General features: G+C 47.0%; 1 protein-coding gene across 5 annotated transcripts; it reads left to right on the top strand.

Moving 5' to 3' along the window:
* The first annotated feature begins 510 nt into the window (after nucleotides 1-510).
* Nucleotides 511-22,538, top strand: LOC130295241 (phospholipase B1, membrane-associated-like). 5 transcript variants are annotated; one of them, XM_056545797.1, is made up of 16 exons: nucleotides 511-646; nucleotides 4,307-4,371; nucleotides 9,082-9,172; nucleotides 9,253-9,311; nucleotides 9,387-9,454; nucleotides 10,578-10,621; nucleotides 10,706-10,826; nucleotides 12,278-12,329; nucleotides 12,410-12,490; nucleotides 13,613-13,678; nucleotides 14,774-14,865; nucleotides 16,760-16,841; nucleotides 17,147-17,254; nucleotides 18,418-18,610; nucleotides 22,146-22,217; nucleotides 22,299-22,518. In XM_056545797.1, the coding sequence occupies exons 1-16, from the start codon at nucleotides 589-591 to the stop codon at nucleotides 22,349-22,351; spliced, it is 1,305 nt and encodes a 434-aa protein (XP_056401772.1). In that variant the 5' UTR covers nucleotides 511-588; the 3' UTR covers nucleotides 22,352-22,518. The 5 variants fall into 5 exon arrangements, 4 of the variants coding, with proteins under 4 accessions (XP_056401772.1, XP_056401774.1, XP_056401773.1 ...); XM_056545799.1 differs by lacking the exon at nucleotides 511-646 and adding an exon at nucleotides 877-981 and having other exon boundaries at nucleotides 22,299-22,517; XR_008848748.1 differs by lacking the exon at nucleotides 511-646 and adding an exon at nucleotides 1,159-1,259 and having other exon boundaries at nucleotides 18,418-18,631; nucleotides 22,299-22,361.
* Nucleotides 22,539-22,834: the final 296 nt, after the last annotated feature.

Genomic DNA, 22,834 nt, shown 5'->3' with positions numbered 1-22,834 from the left:
CCCCTCAGCGTGTGTGCAGCTCATCCCTGGACCCCCGGCGTGTGTGCAGCTCATCCCTGGGCCCCCGGCGTGTGTGCAGCTCATCCCTGGGCCCCCGGCGTGTGTGCAGCTCATCCCTGGGCCCCTCAGCGTGTGTGCAGCTCATCCCTGGGCCCCCGGCGTGTCTGCAGCTCATCCCTGGGCCCCCGGCGTGTGTGCAGCTCATCCCTGGGCCCCCGGCGTGTGTGCAGCTCATCCCTGGGCCCCCGGCGTGTGTGCAGCTCATCCCTGGGCCCCTCAGCGTGTGTGCAGCTCATCCCTGGGCCCCCGGCGTGTGTGCAGATCATCCCTGGGCCCCTCAGCGTGTGTGCAGCTCATCCCTGGGCCCCTCAGCGTGTGTGCAGCTCATCCCTGGGCCCCCGGCGTGTGTGCAGCTCATCCCTGGGCCCCCGGCGTGTGTGCAGCTCATCCCTGGGCCCCCGGCGTGTGTGCAGCTCATCCCTGGGCCCCCGGCGTGTGTGCAGCTCATCCCTGGGCCCCTCAGCGTGTGTGCAGCTCATCCCTGGGCCCCTCAGGACTTTACTTTGCATCTGGAATGTGAAGGAGAAGATGGCAGCTGCACAGGTGACTGTGATAATCTGCTGCTTGTACCTGCGCCAAGTCTGCGGTGAGTATCTGCAGAACATCGCTCTACCCCTGACTAATAGTAATAAGTAAGTGAACCCCTTATGATTTCTGTATTGATCAGTAATAACGGGATCTGATTGATCCTTAACTCAAACACAATGGGGAGATTCATCAATACTTGGGCTGAGGGAAAGCTGCTGAGTTGCCCATAGCAACCAATCAGATCGCTGCTTTCATTTTGCTGAGGCCTTTTTAAAAGTGAAAGAAGCGATCTGATTGGTTGCTATGGGCAACTGGGCAACTTTTCCTCAGGACGGGTTTTGATGAATCTCCCCCAATAACATGGAGTAAACCTCCACAGGGACAGGAGAAAAAGTAAGTGAACCCCTGTGTTACTGATGATTGGTACAAAATGTTTCCATGAAGGAGATGACAAGTGCAGGGGCCAAAGGCTGTCCGGGCATGCTGGGAGTTGTAGTTTTGCAAACTGTCATAACCTGAAAAACCTGTTCAGACTCAAGTGAGAATGAGGCAGGAGAAATGTGCGTTCCCTCCCGACTCACCACGTCACATGACCCGGCGGCCATTTATACTTCTCTCCGGTGGAGTTTCCCTTTATGGGTCCCGAGCGCCAACGGAACAATCACCACAATGTATCAGAGCAGAATCCCAAAGGGTTCACATACTTGTACATAGTGATCTATCCTGCAGATTATTACACCTCTGACCTCTCTCCAGTTCTGCAGAACATCGCTCTGTCCTCTCCTCCTCCTGATACATAGTGAAATATCCTGCAGAGTATTACACCTCTGACCTCTCTGCAGAACATCGCTCTGTCCTCTCTATCTCCTGATACATAGTGATATATCCTGCAGATTATTACACCTCTGACCTCTCTACAGATCTGCAGAACATCGCTCCGTCCTCTCTACCTCCTGATACATAGTGATCTATCCTGCAGATTATTACACCTCTGACCTCTACAGATCTGCAGAACATCGCTCTGTCCTCTCTACCTCCTGATACATAGTGATATATTCTGCAGATTATTACACCTCTGACCTCTCTACAGATCTGCAGAACATCGCTCTGTCCTCTCTACCTCCTGATACATAGTGATATATCCTGCAGATTATTACACCTCTGACCTCTACAGATCTGCAGAACATCGCTCTGTCCTCTCTATCTCCTGATACATAGTGATATATCCTGCAGATTATTACACCTCTGACCTCTCTACAGATCTGCAGAACATCGCTCTGTCCTCTCTACCTCCTGATACATAGTGATCTATCCTGCAGATTATTACACCTCTGACCTCTCTCCAGATCTGCAGAACATCGCTCTGTCCTCTCTACCTCCTGATACATAGTGATATATCCTGCAGATTATTACACCACTGACCTCTCTACAGATCTGCAGAACATCGCTCTGTCCTCTCTACCTCCTGATACATAGTGATATATCCTGCAGATTATTACACCTCTGACCTCTCTACAGATCTGCAGAACATCGCTCTGTCCTCTCTACCTCCTGATACATAGTGATCTATCCTGCAGATTATTACACCTCTGACCTCTCTACAGATCTGCAGAACATCGCTCTGTCCTCTCTACCTCCTGATACATAATGATATATCCTGCAGATTATTACACCTCTGACCTCTACAGATCTGCAGAACATCGCTCTGTCCTCTTTATCTCCTGATACATAGTGATATATCCTGCAGATTATTACACCACTGACCTCTCTACAGATCTGCAGAACATTGCTCTGTCCTCTTTATCTCCTGATACATAGTGATATATCCTGCAGATTATTACACCACTGACCTCTCTACAGATCTGCAGAACATCGCTCTGTCCTCTCTACCTCCTGATACATAGTGATATATCCTGCAGATTATTACACCTCTGACCTCTCTACAGATCTGCAGAACATCGCTCTGTCCTCTCTACCTACTGATACATAGTGATATATCCTGCAGATTATTACACCTCTGACCTCTCTATAGATCTGCAGAACATCGCTCTGTCCTCTCTACCTCCTGATACATAGTGATATATCCTGCAGATTATTACACCTCTGACCTCTCTACAGATCTGCAGAACATCGCTCTGTACTCTCCTCCTCCTGATACATAGTGATATGTCCTGCAGATTATTACACCTCTGACCTCTCTACAGATCTGCAGAACATCGCTCTGTCCTCTCTACCTCCTGATACATAGTGATCTATCCTGCAGATTATTACACCTCTGACCTCTCTACAGATCTGCAGAACATCGCTCTGTCCTCTCTACCTCCTGATACATAATGATATATCCTGCAGATTATTACACCTCTGACCTCTACAGATCTGCAGAACATCGCTCTGTCCTCTTTATCTCCTGATACATAGTGATATATCCTGCAGATTATTACACCACTGACCTCTCTACAGATCTGCAGAACATCGCTCTGTCCTCTTTATCTCCTGATACATAGTGATATATCCTGCAGATTATTACACCACTGACCTCTCTACAGATCTGCAGAACATCGCTCTGTCCTCTCTACCTCCTGATACATAGTGATATATCCTGCAGATTATTACACCTCTGACCTCTCTACAGATCTGCAGAACATCGCTCTGTCCTCTCTACCTACTGATACATAGTGATATATCCTGCAGATTATTACACCTCTGACCTCTCTACAGATCTGCAGAACATCGCTCTGTCCTCTCTACCTCCTGATACATAGTGATATATCCTGCAGATTATTACACCTCTGACCTCTCTACAGATCTGCAGAACATCGCTCTGTCCTCTCTACCTCCTGATACATAATGATATATCCTGCAGATTATTACACCTCTGACCTCTACAGATCTGCAGAACATCGCTCTGTCCTCTTTATCTCCTGATACATAGTGATATATCCTGCAGATTATTACACCACTGACCTCTCTACAGATCTGCAGAACATCACTCTGTTCTCTATACCTCCTGATACATAGTGATATATCCTGCAGATTATTACACCTCTGACCTCTACAGATCTGCAGAACATCGCTCTGTCCTCTTTATCTCCTGATACATAGTGATATATCCTGCAGATTATTACACCACTGACCTCTCTACAGATCTGCAGAACATCGCTCTGTCCTCTCCTCCTGATACATAGTGATATATCCTGCAGATTATTACACCTCTGACCTCTCTACAGATCTGCAGAACATCGCTCCGTCCTCTCCTCCTGATACATAGTGATATATTCTGCAGATTATTACACCACTGACCTCTCTACAGATCTGCAGAACATCGCTCTGTCCTCTTTATCTCCTGATACATAGTGATATATCCTGCAGATTATTACACCACTGACCTCTCTACAGATCTGCAGAACATCGCTCTGTCGTCTCTACCTCCTGATACATGGTGATATATCCTGCAGATTATTACACCTCTGACCTCTCTACAGATCTGCAGAACATCGCTCTGTCCTCTCTACCTCCTGATACATAGTGATATATCCTGCAGATTATTACACTTCTGACCTCTCTACAGATCTGCAGAACATTGCTCTGTCCTCTCTACCTCCTGATACATAATGATATATCCTGCAGATTATTACACCTCTGACCTCTCTACAGATCTGCAGAACATTGCTCTCCTCCTGATTTCTCCCTATGAGTCTCTTTGTCGCTTGTTCTGCAGGTTTGGACTGGATGGGGAATTACATGGACGGATTAAAAGATCACATGACCATGTTTGGGCTTCAGGTAATAAATTTGCTGTAATTATTGATTAGTGACCAATGAGTCGCTGATAACTCATAGAATCGCTGAGATTTATCAATAGTTCTGATCGGTCGGGGTCTGGTTGTTCAGATATGTAAAATAAGTGGGGAGGGGTACTTGCTTAGCTTGTTCTCTCCTGTTTCTGGGTCACATGACCAAGTCGATCGCATAATACAGCGCTTGTTCTCATGATCACTCCGACTGCAACCAATCAAAACTTCTGTCATTCCCAGGACGGATCTAATGACAGGGACGCTGCAAGGCGATGTCTGACCTCTAGTCACATGGGGGCGCCAGTGCAGTAATAATATCCAGAGAGTCCCAGGAACTTCCCAGAACTTAAATACAATTTAATGTACATAAATATCTAAAGAGAATTCAGGCATACATATAAAAGGGTTAATCACAAGGGAGTTAATACAAAACATTTCTGTCTTAAAGGGAACTGTCATCTTGAATATGCCATCCAGTGTACAGGTATCATGTTATAGAGCAGGAGGAGCTGGGCAGATTATATATACAATACAGTACAATCTGCAGGTAATATGTTATAGAGCAGGAGGAGCTGAGCAGATGATATATACAATACAGTACAATCTGCAGGTATCATGTTATAGAGCAGGAGGAGCTGAGCAGATGATATATACAATACAGTACAATCTACAGGTAACATGTTATGGAGCAGGAGGAGCTGAGCAGATGATATATACAATACAGTACAATCTGCAGGTGATATGTTATAGAGCAGGAGGAGCTGAGCAGATGATATATATAATACAGTACAATCTTCAGGTATCATGTTATGGAGCAGGAGGAGCTGAGCAGATGATATATATACAATACAGTACAATCTGCAGGTGATATGTTATAGAGCAGGAGGAGCTGAGCAGATGATATATATAATACAGTACAATCTGCAGGTATCATGTTATGGAGCAGGAGGAGCTGAGCAGATGATATATACAATACAGTACAATCTGCAGGTATCATGTTATAGAGCAGGAGGAGCTGGGCAGATTATATATACAATACAGTACAATCTGCAGGTGATATGTTATAGAGCAGGAGGAGCTGAGCAGATGATATATATAATACAGTACAATCTGCAGGTATCATGTTATGGAGCAGGAGGAGCTGAGCAGATGATATATACAATACAGTACAATCTGCAGGTATCATGTTATAGAGCAGGAGGAGCTGAGCAGATGATATATGCAATACAGTACAATCTGCAGGTGATATGTTATAGAGCAGGAGGAGCTGAGCAGATGATATATATAATACAGTACAATCTGCAGGTGATATGTTATAGAGCAGGAGGAGCTGAGCAGATGATATATATAATACAGTACAATCTGCAGGTATCATGTTATAGAGCAGGAGGAGCTGAGCAGATGATATATACAATGCAGTACAATCTGCAGGTATCATGTTATAGAGCAGGAGGAGCTGAGCAGATGATATATACAATACAGTACAATCTGCAGGTGATATGTTATAGAGCAGGAGGAGCTGAGCAGATGATATATATAATACAGTACAATCTGCAGGTAACATGTTATAGAGCAGGAGGAGCTGAACAGATGATATATACAATACAGTACAATCTGCAGGTAACATGTTTTAGAGCAGAAGGAGCTGAGCAGATGATATATACAATACAGTACAATCTGCAGGTAACATGTTATAGAGCAGGAGGAGCTGAGCAGATTATATATATACAATACAGTACAATCTGCAGGTATCAGGTTATAGAGCAGGAGGTGCTGGGCAGATTATATATACAATACAGTACAATCTGCAGGTGATATGTTATAGAGCAGGAGGAGCTGAGCAGATGATATATACAATACAGTACAATCTGCAGGTAACATGTTATAGAGCAGGAGGAGCTGAGCAGATGATATATACAATACAGTACAATCTGCAGGTATCATGTTATAGAGCAGGAAGAGCTGAGCAGATGATATATATAATACAGTATAATCTGCAGGTGATATGTTATAGAGCAGGAGGAGCTGAGCAGATGATATATACAATACAGTACAATCTGCAGGTATCATGTTATAGAGCAGGAGGAGCTGAGCAGATGATATATACAATACAGTACAATCTGCAGGTGATATGTTATAGAGCAGGAGGAGCTGAGCAGATGATATATATAATACAGTACAATCTGCAGGTGATATGTTATAGAGCAGGAGGAGCTGAACAGATGATATATACAATACAGTACAATCTGCAGGTAACATGTTATAGAGCAGAAGGAGCTGAGCAGATGATATATACAATACAGTACAATCTGCAGGTAACATGTTATAGAGCAGGAGGAGCTGAGCAGATTATATATATACAATACAGTACAATCTGCAGGTGATATGTTATAGAGCAGGAGGAGCTGAGCAGATGATATATATAATACAGTACAATCTGCAGGTATCATGTTATAGAGCAGGAGGAGCTGAGCAGATGATATATACAATACAGTACAATCTGCAGGTAACATGTTATAGAGCAGGAGGAGCTGAGCAGATTATATATATACAATACAGTACAATCTGCAGGTGATATGTTATAGAGCAGGAGGAGCTGAGCAGATGATATATATAATACAGTACAATCTGCAGGTATCATGTTATAGAGCAGGAGGAGCTGAGCAGATGATATATACAATACAGTACAATCTGCAGGTATCAGGTTATAGAGCAGGAGGAGCTGAGCAGATGATATATACACAATACAGTACAATCTGCAGGTAACATGTTATAGAGCAGGAGGAGCTGAGCAGATTATATATACAATACAGTACAATCTGCAGGTGATATGTTATAGAGCAGGAGGAGCTGAGCAGATTATATATACAATACAGTACAATCTGCAGGTGATATGTTATAGAGCAGCAGGAGCTGAGCAGATGATATATACAATACAGTACAATCTGCAGGTAACATGTTATAGAGCAGGAGGAGCTGAGCAGATTATATATACAATACAGTACAATCTGCAGGTGATATGTTATAGAGCAGGAGGAGCTGAGCAGATGATATATACAATACAGTACAATCTGCAGGTATCATGTTATAGAGCAGGAGGAGCTGAGCAGATGATATATATACAATACAGTACAATCTGCAGGTATCATGTTATAGAGAAGGAGGAGCTGAGCAGATGATATATATACAATGCAGTACAATCTGCAGGTATCATGTTATAGAGCAGGAGGAGCTGAGCAGATGATATATACTTAATACAGTACAATCTGCAGGTAACATGTTATAGAGCAGAAGGAGCTGAGCAGATGATATATACAATACAGTCCAATCTGCAGGTAACATGTTATAGAGCAGGAGGAGCTGAGCAGATGATATATATACAATACAGTACAATCTGCAGGTAACATGTAATGTTATAGAGCAGGAGGAGCAGAGCAGATGATATATACAATACAGTACAATCTGCAGGTAACATGTTATAGAGCAGGAGGAGCTGAGCAGATGATATATACAATACAGTACAATCTGCAGGTATCAGGTTATAGAGCAGGAGGAGCTGAGCAGATGATATATATACAATACGGTACAATCTGCAGGTATCATGTTATAGAGCAGGAAGAGCTGAGCAGATGATATATACAATACAGTACAATCTGCAGGTATCAGGTTATAGAGCAGGAGGAGCTGAGCAGATGATATATATACAATACAGTACAATCTGCAGGTAACATGTTATAGAGCAGGAGGAGCTGAGCAGATGATATATACACAATACAGTACAATCTGCAGGTATCAGGTTATAGAGCAGGAGGAGCTGAGCAGATGATATATACAATACAGTACAATCTGCAGGTATCATGTTATGGAGCAGGAGGAGCTGAGCAGATGATATATACAATATAGTACAATCTGCAGGTATCATGTTATAGAGCAGGAGGAGCTGAGCAGATGATATATACAATACAGTACAATCTGCAGGTAACATGTTATAGAGCAGGAGGAGCTGAGCAGATGATATATACAATACAGTACAATCTGCAGGTAACATGTTATAGAGCAGGAGGAGCTGAGCAGATGATATATACAATACAGTACAATCTGCAGGTATCAGGTTATAGAGAAGGAGGAGCTGAGCAGATGATATATATACAATACAGTACAATCTGCAGGTATCATGTTATGGAGCAGGAGGAGCTGAGCAGATGATATATACAATACAGTACAATCTGCAGGTATCATGTTATAGAGCAGGAGGAGCTGAGCAGATGATATATACAATACAGTACAATCTGCAGGTAACATGTTATAGAGCAGGAGGAGCTGAGCAGATGATATATACACAATACAGTACAATCTGCAGGTATCATGTTATAGAGCAGGAGGAGCTGAGCAGATGATATATACAATACAGTACAATCTGCAGGTATCATGTTATAGAGCAGGAGGAGCTGAGCAGATGATATATATACAATACAGTACAATCTGCAGGTATCAGGTTATAGAGCAGGAGGAGCTGAGCAGATTTATAGTTTAATGGGAAGAGATTCAGTATAATTTGTAATTTTTTCATGTAATTCTCAGTTCTAAGCTGTAATCTAGTGGGCGTTCCTACTCCGTGATTGACAGCTTTGTGTTTAAAGGGTCCAGCTCTTCCAATCTCTGGACTCCGCCCTCCACATAATTGTTTTATCATCTGCAGCAATTCCCAGAGAAATCCACAGGGTGGAGCCGTGAGGGTAAAGACTTCTATTGTCCGTACACCGCCGCCTCCCCCGAGCCCCCCACCACAGGTTAGTGCCCTCGGACACTGGGGTATGATGGGTCTCCTGGGGTCACAGATCACATGATCTCTCACTTCTCTTCCCACAAGCTGACCGCGTGAGGCCGGGAGACGTGAAGATTGTGGCTGCCCTGGGCGACTCCCTGACGGTACAGCCGCACATAGATGGGGGGAGGGGGTTCTGCTCATGTTCTGGACTCTTCTGACTCAGATTCTTATTACAGGCGGCGATTGGCGCAAATGCAACAAACGTATTAGAGATCCCCACAGAGTATCGCCATCTGTCCTGGAGGTAGGCGGAGGTCTGTGTGTGTGGAGAGGAACCATTGGGGCCCCTTTAGGCTCTGGGGCCCGGTGTGACTGCTCCCCCTGTGGTCATCAACTGGGGATAGACTTCCGAAGAGTGGCGGGTTTCCACAGCGCTGACCAGGAACAGACACGTCAGGTAAGTAGAAAGGTGATTTTATTGGGATAATGCAACGCGTTTCACCGCGCTTGCGCGGCTTCATCAGGCGAAGCCTGATGAAGCCGCGCAAGCGCGGTGAAACGCGTTGCATTATCCCAATAAAATCATCTTTCTACTTACCTTACGTGTCCGTTCCTGGTCAGCGCCGTGGAGACCCGACACTCTTTGGAAGTCTATCCCCAGTTGCTGTCGACTTGGTTGGGGGGCTGCGGACCGGACCCTATCGCTTATCATTGTTGTATGTGAGTCCACACAAACCTCTCTTTTGTTTTTATAACCCCCTGTGGTCATGGAGTCCATCATTCCTGTGCGATGGTCCTGATGCTCCCACCATAATCGGTGGCCTCTTATGGTCATGGTAAGGGCGGGTTCACACCACGATTTTGCTATACGGTTTCGGCATACGGATTCATTAAAAAAAACGTATGCAACCGCACAGAAAACCGTACCCATATTCTTCCTATTCTAAATCGTATGCGCCATATTGTACACGGTTGTCTCCGTACTTCAAACCACACTGTTTTTGACGTTTTTTTTCCGGACAGAAAACCGTAGCCCACCACTGTTTTTGGTCTGGGTGAAAAACCGTATACGTTTTTTTTAACATGTGAGTCAATGGGATCCGTACAGAACTGTATGTGCGTACGGTTCCATCCGGTTTTTGACTTTCCACATTTTTTTTTCGTGGAATTTCAATCAAACAAGTGAAACTTTGTTCATAATGGAGGGAAAAGTTCAAAACATATACGCTTTTTTTCTTTTTTTAAAACGGATGCAACCGGACATCATTTTTCAAACCGTATACAGGTAAAAATTTGTACACACGTTTTGATACAGTTTAGTCCGGTTTTGAGGAATCCGTTTTTTTAAAATCGAAAACCTGATCCAGGAACCGTATAGCAAAATCGTGGTGTGAACCCGGCCTAACCGCGTCTTCTCTCTCCTGCAGCATTGGAGGCTACAGTAACCTGTCCGCTGTCATTACACTGCCCAGTGAGTATCGTCCCCGCCCCTCGCGACACGTGCGGCTCACCATCCGCCATCGGACCCCCCTGACTCCTCTCCTGTAATTTATAGATATTCTGAAGACTTTTAACCCTAACGTTGTCGGATTTGGGAAGAGGAGCACGGTGAGCTACAGGCCGGCCCCGCTGGAGGACTCGGGACTGAACCTCGCCGTAACCGGAGCCAACACCTTGTGAGTACAGGAGGGGGCGCTGTCTGACACCTCACTATGGGCAGCAGAGGGCCGTCCCCGGTAGAGTGGGTGGAGCCATTGTGTTCTCTGGGGGGGCTCCATCCAATCCACATCTAATAGCCAACTACCGTACAGGCATGCTGGGAGTTGTAGTTATTCAACTGCTGGAGGCGCCCTGATTGGGAAACACTGGCTGATATAATTTGTCAGGACAGGTGACACGTGCGGCTGACCATCCACCATCAAAACGTTCTGACACGTCAATTCGTTCAGCGGAATCAGAATTTCTGCGGCAGATGTTTCCGCGGCGCCTTGTGTAAAATTTCATCATGTGCAGCAGAGTCCCATAGAAAACAATAGGACTCTGCTACAACGGAATATGTTGGCGCTATAGAAATAAATATTAACTGTCATTATTTATTATTATTACTACTATGATTATTAATTGTTATTATTATTAATTGTAATTATCTATGATTATTACTATTGTCATTATGATTATTATTTGTAATATTATTATCAATTGTAATTATTATTTATCATTATTATCCTCATAACTATTATTATTGATTGTAATTATTATTACTATTACTTATTAATAATAATTTTAATTAATTATTATTGCGTATACATCAGTCAGTTTTTTAATTATATTATTTTGATATTATTATTTTATTATCATTAATAATATTGTAATTATTATTATTGCGTATACATCAGTCTGTTTTTTTTATTTATAATTATTATAAAAAAAATTATTATTATTATTATTAATTGTAATGATTATTGTGTATACATCCCAGTCAGTTTTATTTATTTATAATTATTATTATTTTATTATTATTAATAATATTGTAATTATTATTATTGTGTATACATCAGTCTGTTTTTTTATTTATAATTATTTTATTATTATTAATTGTAATTATTATTATTATTCTGTATACATCACAGTCTGGTTTTTGTTATTATTTTATGTTATTATGATTGTTATTATTAATTGTAATTATTATTGTGTATACCGGATGGAACCGTACGCACATACAGTTTCACCCAGACCAAAAATCGTGCTAGGCTACGGTTTTCTGTCCGGAAAACCCCCCGGAAAAAACAGTGTGTTTTTTTTTATTTATAATTATTATAATTATTTTATTATTATTAATTGTAATTATTATTATTCTGTATACATCCCAGTCTGGTTTTTGTTATTATTTTATGTTATTATTATTATTATTATTAATTGTAATTATTATTCTGTATACATCCCAGTCTGTTTTTTTTTTATTTATATTTATTATTATGATTGTTGTTATTATTATTATTTATTCTGATTATTATAATTACTATTATTGTGTGTACATCACAGTAGTTATTATTATTATTATTATCACGTGTCTTTTTTCTCCGGATTAAATGGCGCTGTTCGCCGTGTTTTCCCGTCTCTGTTTCAGCCTCCTCCCGGCGCAGGCGCGGCGTCTGATTGACGTTCTGAACTCCCTGCCGGTAAGTCTCCATTTCTTCGTTGTTGTGATTCTGCCAATTCACGTGACGAGGCTCCGGTCATGTGACTTGTCTTTTCTCAGGACATCAGCGTCCAGGACGACTGGAAAGTCATCACCATATTCATCGGCTCCAATGACCTGTGCGACTACTGCAAGAACAAGGTGCGCGATACTTTAACCCCTCCTCGCCCAGCACGCCCCCCTCTATCCCACAGATCAGTGATGGCGCGTCTGATAATGGCGGTTCACAAGACCCGCCTGTAACCCCCAGCGCCAATTCTTTGAAAGCCATGGAAATATCGTAAGAAACCGCCATCCTGGGCGTAAGCGCAATCACTGCCTAACAAAACCTTCTAACAGATCGTGTCTTTTTCACACCGCGTTAAAGGGGTACTCCCGGAGAAATGTTATTTTTATTTTTTTAAATCAACTGTTGCCAGAAATTTAAACAGATTTGTAAATGACTTCTATAAAAAAAATCTTAATCCTTCCAGTACTTATTAGCTGCTGAATACTACAGAGGAAATGGTTTTCTTTTTGGAACACAGAGCTCTCTGCTGACATCACAAGCACAGTACTCTCTGCTGACACCTCTGTCCATTTTAGGAACTGTCCAGAGCAGCATATGTTTTCTATGGGGATTTTCTCCTACTCGGGACAGTTCCTAAAATGGACAGAGATGTCAGCAGAGAGCACTGTGCTTGTGATGTCAGCAGAGAGCTCTGTGTTCCAAAAAGAAAATAATTTCCTCTGTAGTATTCAGCAGCTAATAAGTACTGGAAGGATTAAGATTTTTTAATAGAAGTAATTTACAAATCTGTTTAAATTTCTGGCACCAGTTGATTTTCCACGGGAGTAGCCCTTTAAGATCTCTGCTTGCTGTCATTCTGTCCGTCCTGACCTGGTCCTTCTTACACAGCCGATAAATGGAGACGCTCAGCCCTCGCGTATGATGAAACGACACATTGTAACGACCCTTCAGAAGCGGAGAGCGAGTTGTGCTGCTGTTTCCTTCCTAGAGGATTGTCTGTAGCAGTGTTTCCCAACCAGGGTGCCTCCAGCTGTTGCAAAACTACAACTCCTGGCATGCCCAGCCAGCCTGTGGCTGTCTGGTCATGCTGGGAGTTGTAGTTTTGCAACAACTGAATGCCCCCTGGTTAGGAAACACTGGTCTATATTGATACATTGTAACAAACCCTCAGCTGTGTGAGCAGGACGAGTCCTGTCAGTAGATGATGAGTGAGGGGGTGCGGGGGAATAACCTAAGAACTCTGTCACCTCCAGACGCAGTTCTCTGCAGACGCCTTCATCCACCACATGAGCGAGGCCCTGGATATGCTGCAGGAAGAGGTACACTCAGCACCCCACCAATGTATCTAATCCCGTCTGCTGCAACACTGTATCTAAGCCTATCCTGTGTGATGCTGTCTTCTGAGCCACTTTGTCTAAGATTATTGTGTGTGATACTGTCTATTAAGCCCCCGTATCTAAGACTATCATATGTGATACTGTCTTCTAAGCCTCTGTATCTAAGCCCATCCTGTGTGATACTGAGCTGCTGTATCCAAGCTCATACTGTTATACTGAGCTGCTGTATCTAAGCTCATCTTGTGTGATGCTGAGCCTCTGTATCTAAGCCCATCCTTTGTGATGCTGAGCCTCTGTATCTAAGCTCATCCTGTGTGATGCTGTGCCTCTGTATCTAAGCCCATCCTGTGTGATGCTGAGCCTCTGTATCTAAGCCCATCCTGTGTGATGCTGTGCCTCTGTATCTAAGCTCATCCTGTGTGATGCTGTGCCTCTGTATCTAAGCCCATCCTGTGTGATGCTGTGCCTCTGTATCTAAGCCCATCCTGTGTGATGCTGAGCCTCTGTATCTAAGCCCATCCTGTGTGATGCTGTGCCTCTGTATCTAAGCCCATCCTGTGTGATGCTGTGCCTCTGTATCTAAGCTCATCCTGTGTGATGCTGAGCCTCTGTATCTAAGCCCATCCTGTGTGATGCTGAGCCTCTGTATCTAAGCCCATCCTGTGTGATGCTGTGCCTCTGTATCTAAGCCCATCCTGTGTGATGCTGAGCCTCTGTATCTAAGCCCATCCTGTGTGATGCTGTGCCTCTGTATCTAAGCCCATCCTGTGTGATGCTGAGCCTCTGTATCTAAGCCCATCCTGTGTGATGCTGTGCCTCTGTATCTAAGCCCATCCTGTGTGATGCTGTGCCTCTATATCTAAGCCCATCCTGTGTGATGCTGTGCCTCTGTATCTAAGCCCATCCTGTGTGATGCTGAGCCTCTGTATCTAAGCCCATCCTGTGTGATGCTGTGCCTCTGTATCTAAGCCCATCCTGTGTGATGCTGTGCCTCTGTATCTAAGCCCATCCTGTGCCATACAGATTGGGGGGGTTATTTAGGTACGAAGTATCTCAGGTGGGTCCTTCTCTCGGCAGCTCTCCCGATCCATCGTGAATGTGGTTCAGCTCTTCCAGGTCGATCGTCTCCGTCAGGTGAATGATCAGAGTCTGGGCTGCATCCTGCAGAGGTGAGGACCCCGATCACTGTGCACAGGAACTACAAGTCCCAGCATGTCACCCCAACCCAGTCTGCTGAGCTTAGGCTAGGTTCACACTACGGAATTTCCGCCTGTAATTCCGCTTACTCAGATGTATAGTGCAGTGAATGGGTTTCTGTCCACACTCCGTCTGCAGATTGTTCACGTGGAAATACTCGCGGAACAAATGATTGTCTATTAGGGACTGAAGTGTCCGGAGATTCCGTAGTCTGAACCGAGCAATAAAGTTCAGAGCATCTTCTGGTTCAGTGTGGTGTTGCGGTGATGCCTGGGGTGGAGTCTTTGCCGTCGGTGATGCCGGGGGTGGAGTCTCTGCCGTCGGTGATGCCTGGGGTGGAGTCTCTTTCGTCGGTGATACCGGGGGTGGAGTCTCTGCTGTCGGTGATGCCGGGAGGTGGAGTCTCTTTCGTCAATGATGCCGGGGGGTGGTCTCTTTCGTCGGTGATGCCGGGGGGTGGAGTCTCTTTTGTCGGTGATGCTGGGGGTGGAGTCTCTGCCGTCGGTGATGCCGGGGGTGGAGTCTTTGCCGTTGTTAATGCCGGGGGTGGAGTCTCTGCCGTCGGTGATGCCGGGGGTGGAGTCTCTTTCGTCGGTGATCCCAGGGGTGGAGTCTCTGCCGTCGGTAATGCCGGGGGTGGAGTCTCTGCCGTCGGTGATGCCGGGGGTGGAGTCTCTGCCGTCGGTGATGCCGGGGGTGGAGTCTCTGCCGTCAGTGATGCCGGGAGGTGGAGTCTCTTTCGTCGGTGATGCCGGGGGGTGGTCTCTTTCGTTGGTGATGCCGGGGGGTGGAGTCTCTTTCGTCGGTGATGCCTGGGGTGGAGTCTTTGCCGTCGGTGATGCCGGGGGTGGAGTCTCTGCCGTCGGTGATGCCTGGGGTGGAGTCTCTTTCGTCGGTGATACCGGGGGTGGAGTCTCTGCTGTCGGTGATGCCGGGAGGTGGAGTCTCTTTCGTCGGTGATGCCGGGGGGTGGTCTCTTTAGTCGGTGATGCCGGGGGGTGGAGTCTCTTTCGTCGGTGATGCCTGGGGTGGAGTCTCTGCCGTCGGTGATGCCGGGGGTGGAGTCTCTGCCATCGGTGATGCCGGGGGTGGAGTCTCTGCCGTCGGTGATGCCGGGGGTGAAGTCTCTGCCGTCGGTGATGCCGGGGGTGGAGTCTCTGCCGTCGGTGATGCCGGGGGTGGAGTTTCTTTCGTTGGTGATACCGGGGGTGGAGTCTCTTTCGTCGGCAATGCCGGGGGTGGAGTTTCTTTCGTTGGTGATGCCGGGGGTGGAGTCTCTTTCGTCGATGATGCCGGGGGGGGTGGAGTCTCTTTCGTCGGTGATGCCAGGGGGTGGTTTCTTTCGTCGGTGATGCCGGGGGGTGAAGTCTCTGCCGTCGGTGATGCCGGGGGTGAAGTCTCTGCCGTCTGTGAAGCCGGGGGTGGAGTCTCTGCCGTCGGTGCTGCCGGGGGTGGAGTCTCTTTCGTCGGTGATGCCGGGGGTGGAGTCTCTGCCGTCAGTGATGCCGGGGGGGGGGGGGAGTCTATGCCGTCGGTGATGCCGGGGTGGAGTCTAGGAGTCTATGCCATCGGTGATGCCGGGGTGGAGTCTAGGAGTCTATGCTGTCGGTGATGCCGGGAGGTGGAGTCTATGCCGTCGGTGATGCTTGGGGGTGGAGTCTATGCCGTCGGTGATGCCGGGAGGTGGAGTCTATGCCGTCGGTGATGCCGGGGTGGAGTCTATGCTGTCGGGGATGCCGGGGGGTGGAGTCTTTGCTGTCGGTGATGCTTGGGGGTGGAGTCTATGCCGTCGGTGATGCCGGGGGGTGGAGTCTATGCCGTCTGTGATGCCGGTCTCTTCTATGACATCTGCCCCTCTCTCCTCAGGTTCTTCTGCTCCTGTGTGGTGTCACCTAAGGAGGATTCCCCGGAGCTGCTGGAGCTCCTCGAGGTGAACCGACAATTCCAGGTTAGGGTTCCTCCATTATTTCCCCCTCTTTATAACTCACAGCAGTGAAGGATCCTTCTAAACATGAGGTCGGGGTCTGGACGCAGCCAAATCCCAGGGGGGGGGGGGGATCATGATGACATGGTGGCCCCTTATGGTGCTCCTCATCTATAACCTGCAGGTCCTAGAGGTCTGTGGCCCATTGGTTGGGTCCAGGATGAATATCTTCCCCAGGGACTATAACAGGGTTGGTTTATAAGGTGGGCCTCTGCCCGGTCATGGTCCAGTCTTCTGTGGTCTCCTACATCTTCCTGTGTCTTCTCCAGGATCGTCTGGAGCATCTTATACAGACGTCTGGGAGATACGATGGCAAGAAAGACTTCGCTGTGATCCTGCAGCCGTTCCTGAAGGACATCGAGCCGGCCATAGACCATGTGAGTCCGTGGAGGCGGGGTCACTGGTGTGTGGAGGGCGGGGTCACTGGTGTGTGGTGGGACTGTGCCCTCTGCAGGGATGAGACATCTTGGGTGGGGTGGGCCATCTACCTCAGGAAGATGTGTTCTAGTAGAGGCTGAGAAGTAGGCCAATTGGAAATGGAGGAGCCGGACATCTACAGAGCGACTATCCAAATCTGTCCTCCCTTCAGACTCCTCTGTCCTCCCTCCAGACTCCTCTGTCCTCCCTCCAGACTCCTCTGTCCTCCTCCCTCCAGACTCCTCTGTCCTCCTCCCTCCAGACCCCTCTGTCCTCCTCCCTCCAGACCCCTCTGTCCTCCTCCCTCCAGACCCCTCTGTCCTCCTCCCTCCAGACACCTCTGTCTTCCTCCCTTCAGACTCCTCTGTCCTCCAGACTCCTCTGTCCTCCTCCCTCCAGACTCCTCTGTCCTCCTCCCTCCAGACTCCTCTGCCCTCCTCCCTCCAGACCCTTCTGTCCTCCTCCCTCCAGACTTCTCTCTCCTCCTCCAGACTCCTCTGTCCTCCTCCTCCAGACTCCTCTGTCCTCCTCCCTCCAGACCCCTCTGTCCTCCTCCCTCCAGACTTCTCTGTCCTCCTCCGGACTCCTCTGTCCTCCTCCAGACTCCTCTGTCTTCCTCCTCCACACTTCTCTCTCCTCCTCCAGACTCTTCTGTCCTCCTCCAGACTCCTGTCTTCCTCCTCCAGACTCCTCTGTCCTCCTCCCTCCAGACTCCTCTGTCCTCCTCCCTCCAGACTCTTCTGTCTTCCTCCTCCAGACTCTTCTGTCTTCCTCCTCCAGACTCTTCTGTCTTCCTCCTCCAGAGTCTTCTGTGCTCCTCCTCCTCCAGACTCCTCTGTCCTCCTCCTCCAGACTCCTAATCCCCAAGTCAGGAGCCCCCATTCACATTAGATAGTTGACCAGTTCTCCCAAAATCAGGGGTAGCCTCCAACTATCCTGTAATGTATATGGAGCCTCTATAGACCCGACACCCGACATTTGCCTGAGGCTATGTGTCCCGGCCGGTGCAAAACTACGGGAGTATAGCGGGAGTAAAATGAGTGCATGCAGTGGCGCCTCCGGTGGATGAACTATGTAATGGCGCCCGGCAGGGTCCTGACCTCTTTACCTCCTTCTCTTTCAGGACGGGATCATCGATTTCTCCTTCTTCACTCCGGATTGTTTTCATCTCACGGTCAAAGGTCACGAACAAATGGCAAAAGGACTGTGGAACAACATGGTAACCGCGCCCAATGCCGCCATGTCCACGCCCTGCGCCCCGCTCCATACGGACAATAGAATGAGCAGCAGCATGGAGATTAGACATGCTGGGTATTGTAGGTCACCAGAGGATTAAGGTGAACAAGTGTAAGACAGTCCGGTCACCACTGTGTAAATACAGGACAGCCCTGGCTCCAGGCTTATGGGGCCCCTGTGTAACCCTCTATGACACACCCACTGCCCCGCCTCTACTTTAGCCACACCCATTAGTCACTATTTAGTTTGTTTGTCTCATTTGTAAAGTGTGAACCTGTCCCTAAAACGTCCATCACTAATGACATTGTCTATACAGGCCCAGACCCCAGCGTCCTATAACGTCCATCACTAATGTCATTGTCCCTAAAGGCCCAGACCCCAGCGTCCTATAACGTCCATCACTAATGTCATTGTCCCTAAAGGCCCAGACCCCAGCGTCCTATAACGTCCATCACTAATGTCATTATCCCTAATGGCCCAGACCCCAGCGTCCTATAAAGTCCATCACTAATGACATTGTCCCTAAAGGCCCAGACCCCAGCGTCCTATAACGTCCATCACTAATGACATTGTCTATACAGGCCCAGACCCCAGTGCCCTATAATGTCCATCACTAATGACATTGTCCCTAAAGGCCCAGACCCCAGCGTCCTATAACGTCCATCACTAATGACATTGTCTATACAGGCCCAGACCCCAGTGCCCTATAATGTCCATCACTAATGTCATTGTCCCTAAAGGCCCAGACCCCAGCGTCCTATAACGTCCATCACTAATGACATTGTCTATACAGGCCCAGACCCCAGCGTCCTATAACGTCCATCACTAATGACATTGTCCCTAAAGGCCCAGACCCCAGTGCCCTATAACGTCCATCACTAATGTCATTATCCCTAATGGCCCAGACCCCAGCTTCCTATAACGTCCATCACTAATGACATTGTCTCTAAAGGCCCAGACCCCAGTGTCCTATAACGTCCATCACTAATGACATTGTCTCTAAAGGCCCAGACCCCAGTGTCCTATAACGTCCATCACTAATGACATTGTCTCTAAAGGCCCAGACCCCAGTGTCCTATAACGTCCATCACTAATGACATTGTCTCTAAAGGCCCAAACCCCAGTGTCCTATAACGTCCATCACTAATGACATTGTCCCTAAAGGCCCAGACCCCAGCGTCCTATAACGTTCATCACTAATGACATTGTCTATACAGGCCCAGACCCCAGCGTCCTATAACGTCCATCACTAATGACATTGTCCCTAAAGGCCCAGACCCCAGCGTCCTATAACGTCCATCACTAATGACATTGTCCCTAAAGGCCCAGACCCCAGCGTCCTATAACGTCCATCACTAATGACATGGTCTCTAAAGGCCCAGACCCCAGTGTCCTATAACATCCATCACTAATGACATTGTCTCTAAAGGCCCAGACCCCAGTGTCCTATAACGTTCATCACTAATGACATTGTCTATACAGGCCCAGACCCCTGCGTCCTATAACGTCCATCACTAATGACATTGTCTCTAAAGGCCCAGACCCCAGCGTCCTATAACGTCCATCACTAATGACATTGTCTATACAGGCCCAGACCCCAGCGTCCTATAACGTCCATCACTAATGACATTGTCTATACAGGCCCAGACCCCAGCGTCCTATAACGTCCATCACTAATGACATTGTCTCTAAAGGCCCAGACCCCAGTGTCCTATAACGTCCATCACTAATGACATTGTCCCTAAAGGCCCAGACCCCAGCGTCCTATAACGTCCATCACTAATGACATTGTCTCTAAAGGCCCAAACCCCAGTGTCCTATAACGTCCATCACTAATGACATTGTCCCTAAAGGCCCAGACCCCAGCGTCCTATAACGTTCATCACTAATGACATTGTCCCTAAAGGCCCAGACCCCAGAGTTCAATAACATCCATCACTAATGACATTGTCTCTAAAGGCCCAGACCTCAGCGTCCTATAACGTCCATCACTAATGACATTGTCCCTAAAGGCCCAGACCCCAGCGTCCTATAACGTCCATCATTAATGTCATTGTCCCTAAAGGCCCAGACCCCAGCGTCCTATAATGTCCATCACTAATGACATTGTCTATACAGGCCCAGACCCCAGTGTCCTATAACGTCCATCACTAATGACATTGTCCCTAAAGGCCCAGACCCCAGCGTCCTATAGAGTTCATCACTAATGACATTGTCCCTAAAGGCCCAGACCCCAGCGTCCTATAATGTCCATCACTAATGACAATGTCCCTAAAGGCCCAGACCCCAGCGTCCTATAACGTCCATCACTAATGACATTGTCTCTAAAGGCCCAGACCCCAGCGTCCTATAAAGTTCATCACTAATGACAATGTCCCTAAAGGCCCAGACCCCAGCGTCCTATAATGTCCATCACTAATGACAATGTCCCTAAAGGCCCAGACCCCAGCGTCCTATAACGTCCATCACTAATGACATTGTCCCTAAAGGCCCAGACCCCAGCGTCCTATATCGTCCTTCACTAATGTCATTGTCCCTAAAGGCCCAGACCCCAGCGTCCTATAACGTCCATCATTAATGTCATTGTCACTAAAGGCCCAGACCCCAGCGTCCTATAACGTCCATCACTAATGACATTGTCCCTAAAGGCCCAGACCCCAGCGTCCTATAACATCCATCACTAATGACATTGTCTATACAGGCCCAGACCCCAGCGTCCTATAACGTCCATCACTAATGTCATTGTCCCTAAAGGCCCAGACCCCAGCGTCCTATAACGTCCATCACTAATGACATTGTCCCTAAAGGCCCAGACCCCAGCGTCCTATAACGTCCATCACTAATGACATTGTCTCTAAAGGCCCAGACCCCAGCGTCCTATAACGTCCATCACTAATGACATTGTCTCTAAAGGCCCAGACCCCAGCGTCCTATAACGTCCATCACTAATGACATTGTCTCTAAAGGCCCAAACCCCAGTGTCCTATAACGTCCATCACTAATGACATTGTCCCTAAAGGCCCAGACCCCAGCGTCCTATAACGTCCATCACTAATGACATTGTCCCTAATGGCCCAGACCCCAGCGTCCTATAACGTCCATCATTAATGTCATTGTCCCTAAAGGCCCAGACCCCAGAGTCCTATAACGTCCATCACTAATGTCATTGTCCCTAAAGGCCCAGACCCCAGCGTCCTATAACGTCCATCACTAATGACATTGTCTATACAGGCCCAGACCCCAGCGTCCTATAACGTCCATCACTAATGTCATTGTCCCTAAAGGCCCAGACCCCAGCGTCCTATAACGTCCATCACTAATGACATTGTCCCTAAAGGCCCAGACCCCAGCGTCCTATAACGTCCATCACTAATGACATTGTCTCTAAAGGCCCAGACCCCAGCGTCCTATAACGTCCATCACTAATGACATTGTCCCTAAAGGCCCAGACCCCAGCGTCCTATAACGTCCATCACTAATGACATTGTCTCTAAAGGCCCAGACCCCAGCGTCCTATAACGTCCATCATTAATGTCATTGTCCCTAAAGGCCCAGACCCCAGCGTCCTATAAAGTTCATCATTAATGTCATTGTCGCCATTTTGTATTATTGCAGCTTCAGCCGGAAGGAAACAAATCTCACCTGAAGACGTTCTCCGAGGAAGTGAAGCTCCTGTGTCCCTCCGAGGTAAAGTGGTCATGTGGTCTGCGCAGTGGGAGGAGCTTTCTTCCTGCAGATATATATCATTTATTTCTCTCTATATTACAGGCTCGGCCTTATATCTACACCAGGAGGACAGAGAACACGACCGCCATGTCTAGTGCTGCCCGGAGCTCCTCGCTATTAGTCCTCGGCGCCGCGCTCGCCGTGTTCTGTATATAAGACGATCAATAATATACTAAATAAACACAAGACGATAATTAGACAATGTGGGGGAAAGCTACCGCCCGTAATTCTCAATAAATCTAATAAACCAGAGACGATAAACCACCTGTGACTGGATTCATTCAACCACAATACAACCTCCTCCTCCCCTGACATGGCTGATAACAGAGAGCAATAGGGAAAACGGCACAGGAACGAAAAATAACAACCGCAAATACTGTTTTTATATAAAACAAAATGGGGCGTTACCAGGAGGTAGAAGATTGGCGCTGTGTGTAAGTTACCAGGCGGTAGAAGATTGGCGCTGTGTGTAAGTTACCAGGCGGTAGAAGATTGGCGCTGTGTGTAAGTTACCAGGCGGTAGAAGATGGGCGCTGTGTGTAAGTTACCAGGCGGTAGAAGATTGGCGCTGTGTGTAA

Source organism: Hyla sarda, chromosome 11 (genome assembly GCF_029499605.1).
Source record: "Hyla sarda isolate aHylSar1 chromosome 11, aHylSar1.hap1, whole genome shotgun sequence".
NCBI classification, from domain to species: Eukaryota; Metazoa; Chordata; class Amphibia; order Anura; family Hylidae; genus Hyla; species Hyla sarda.
The sequence above is the reverse complement of the archived record's forward strand: the minus strand, read 5'-3'. Positions and strand labels throughout refer to the sequence as shown.

Coding starts and splice junctions, on each gene's coding strand:
- LOC130295241 (XM_056545795.1), top strand. CDS start 1,178: ATGACCCGGCGGCCATTTATACTTCTCTCCGGTGGAGTTTCCCTTTAT. Junction 10,622..10,705: donor CGCTGTCATTACACTGCCCA/GTGAGTATCGTC, acceptor TGTAATTTATAG/ATATTCTGAAGACTTTTAAC. Junction 18,611..22,145: donor GATTAGACATGCTGGGTATT/GTAGGTCACCAG, acceptor GTATTATTGCAG/CTTCAGCCGGAAGGAAACAA.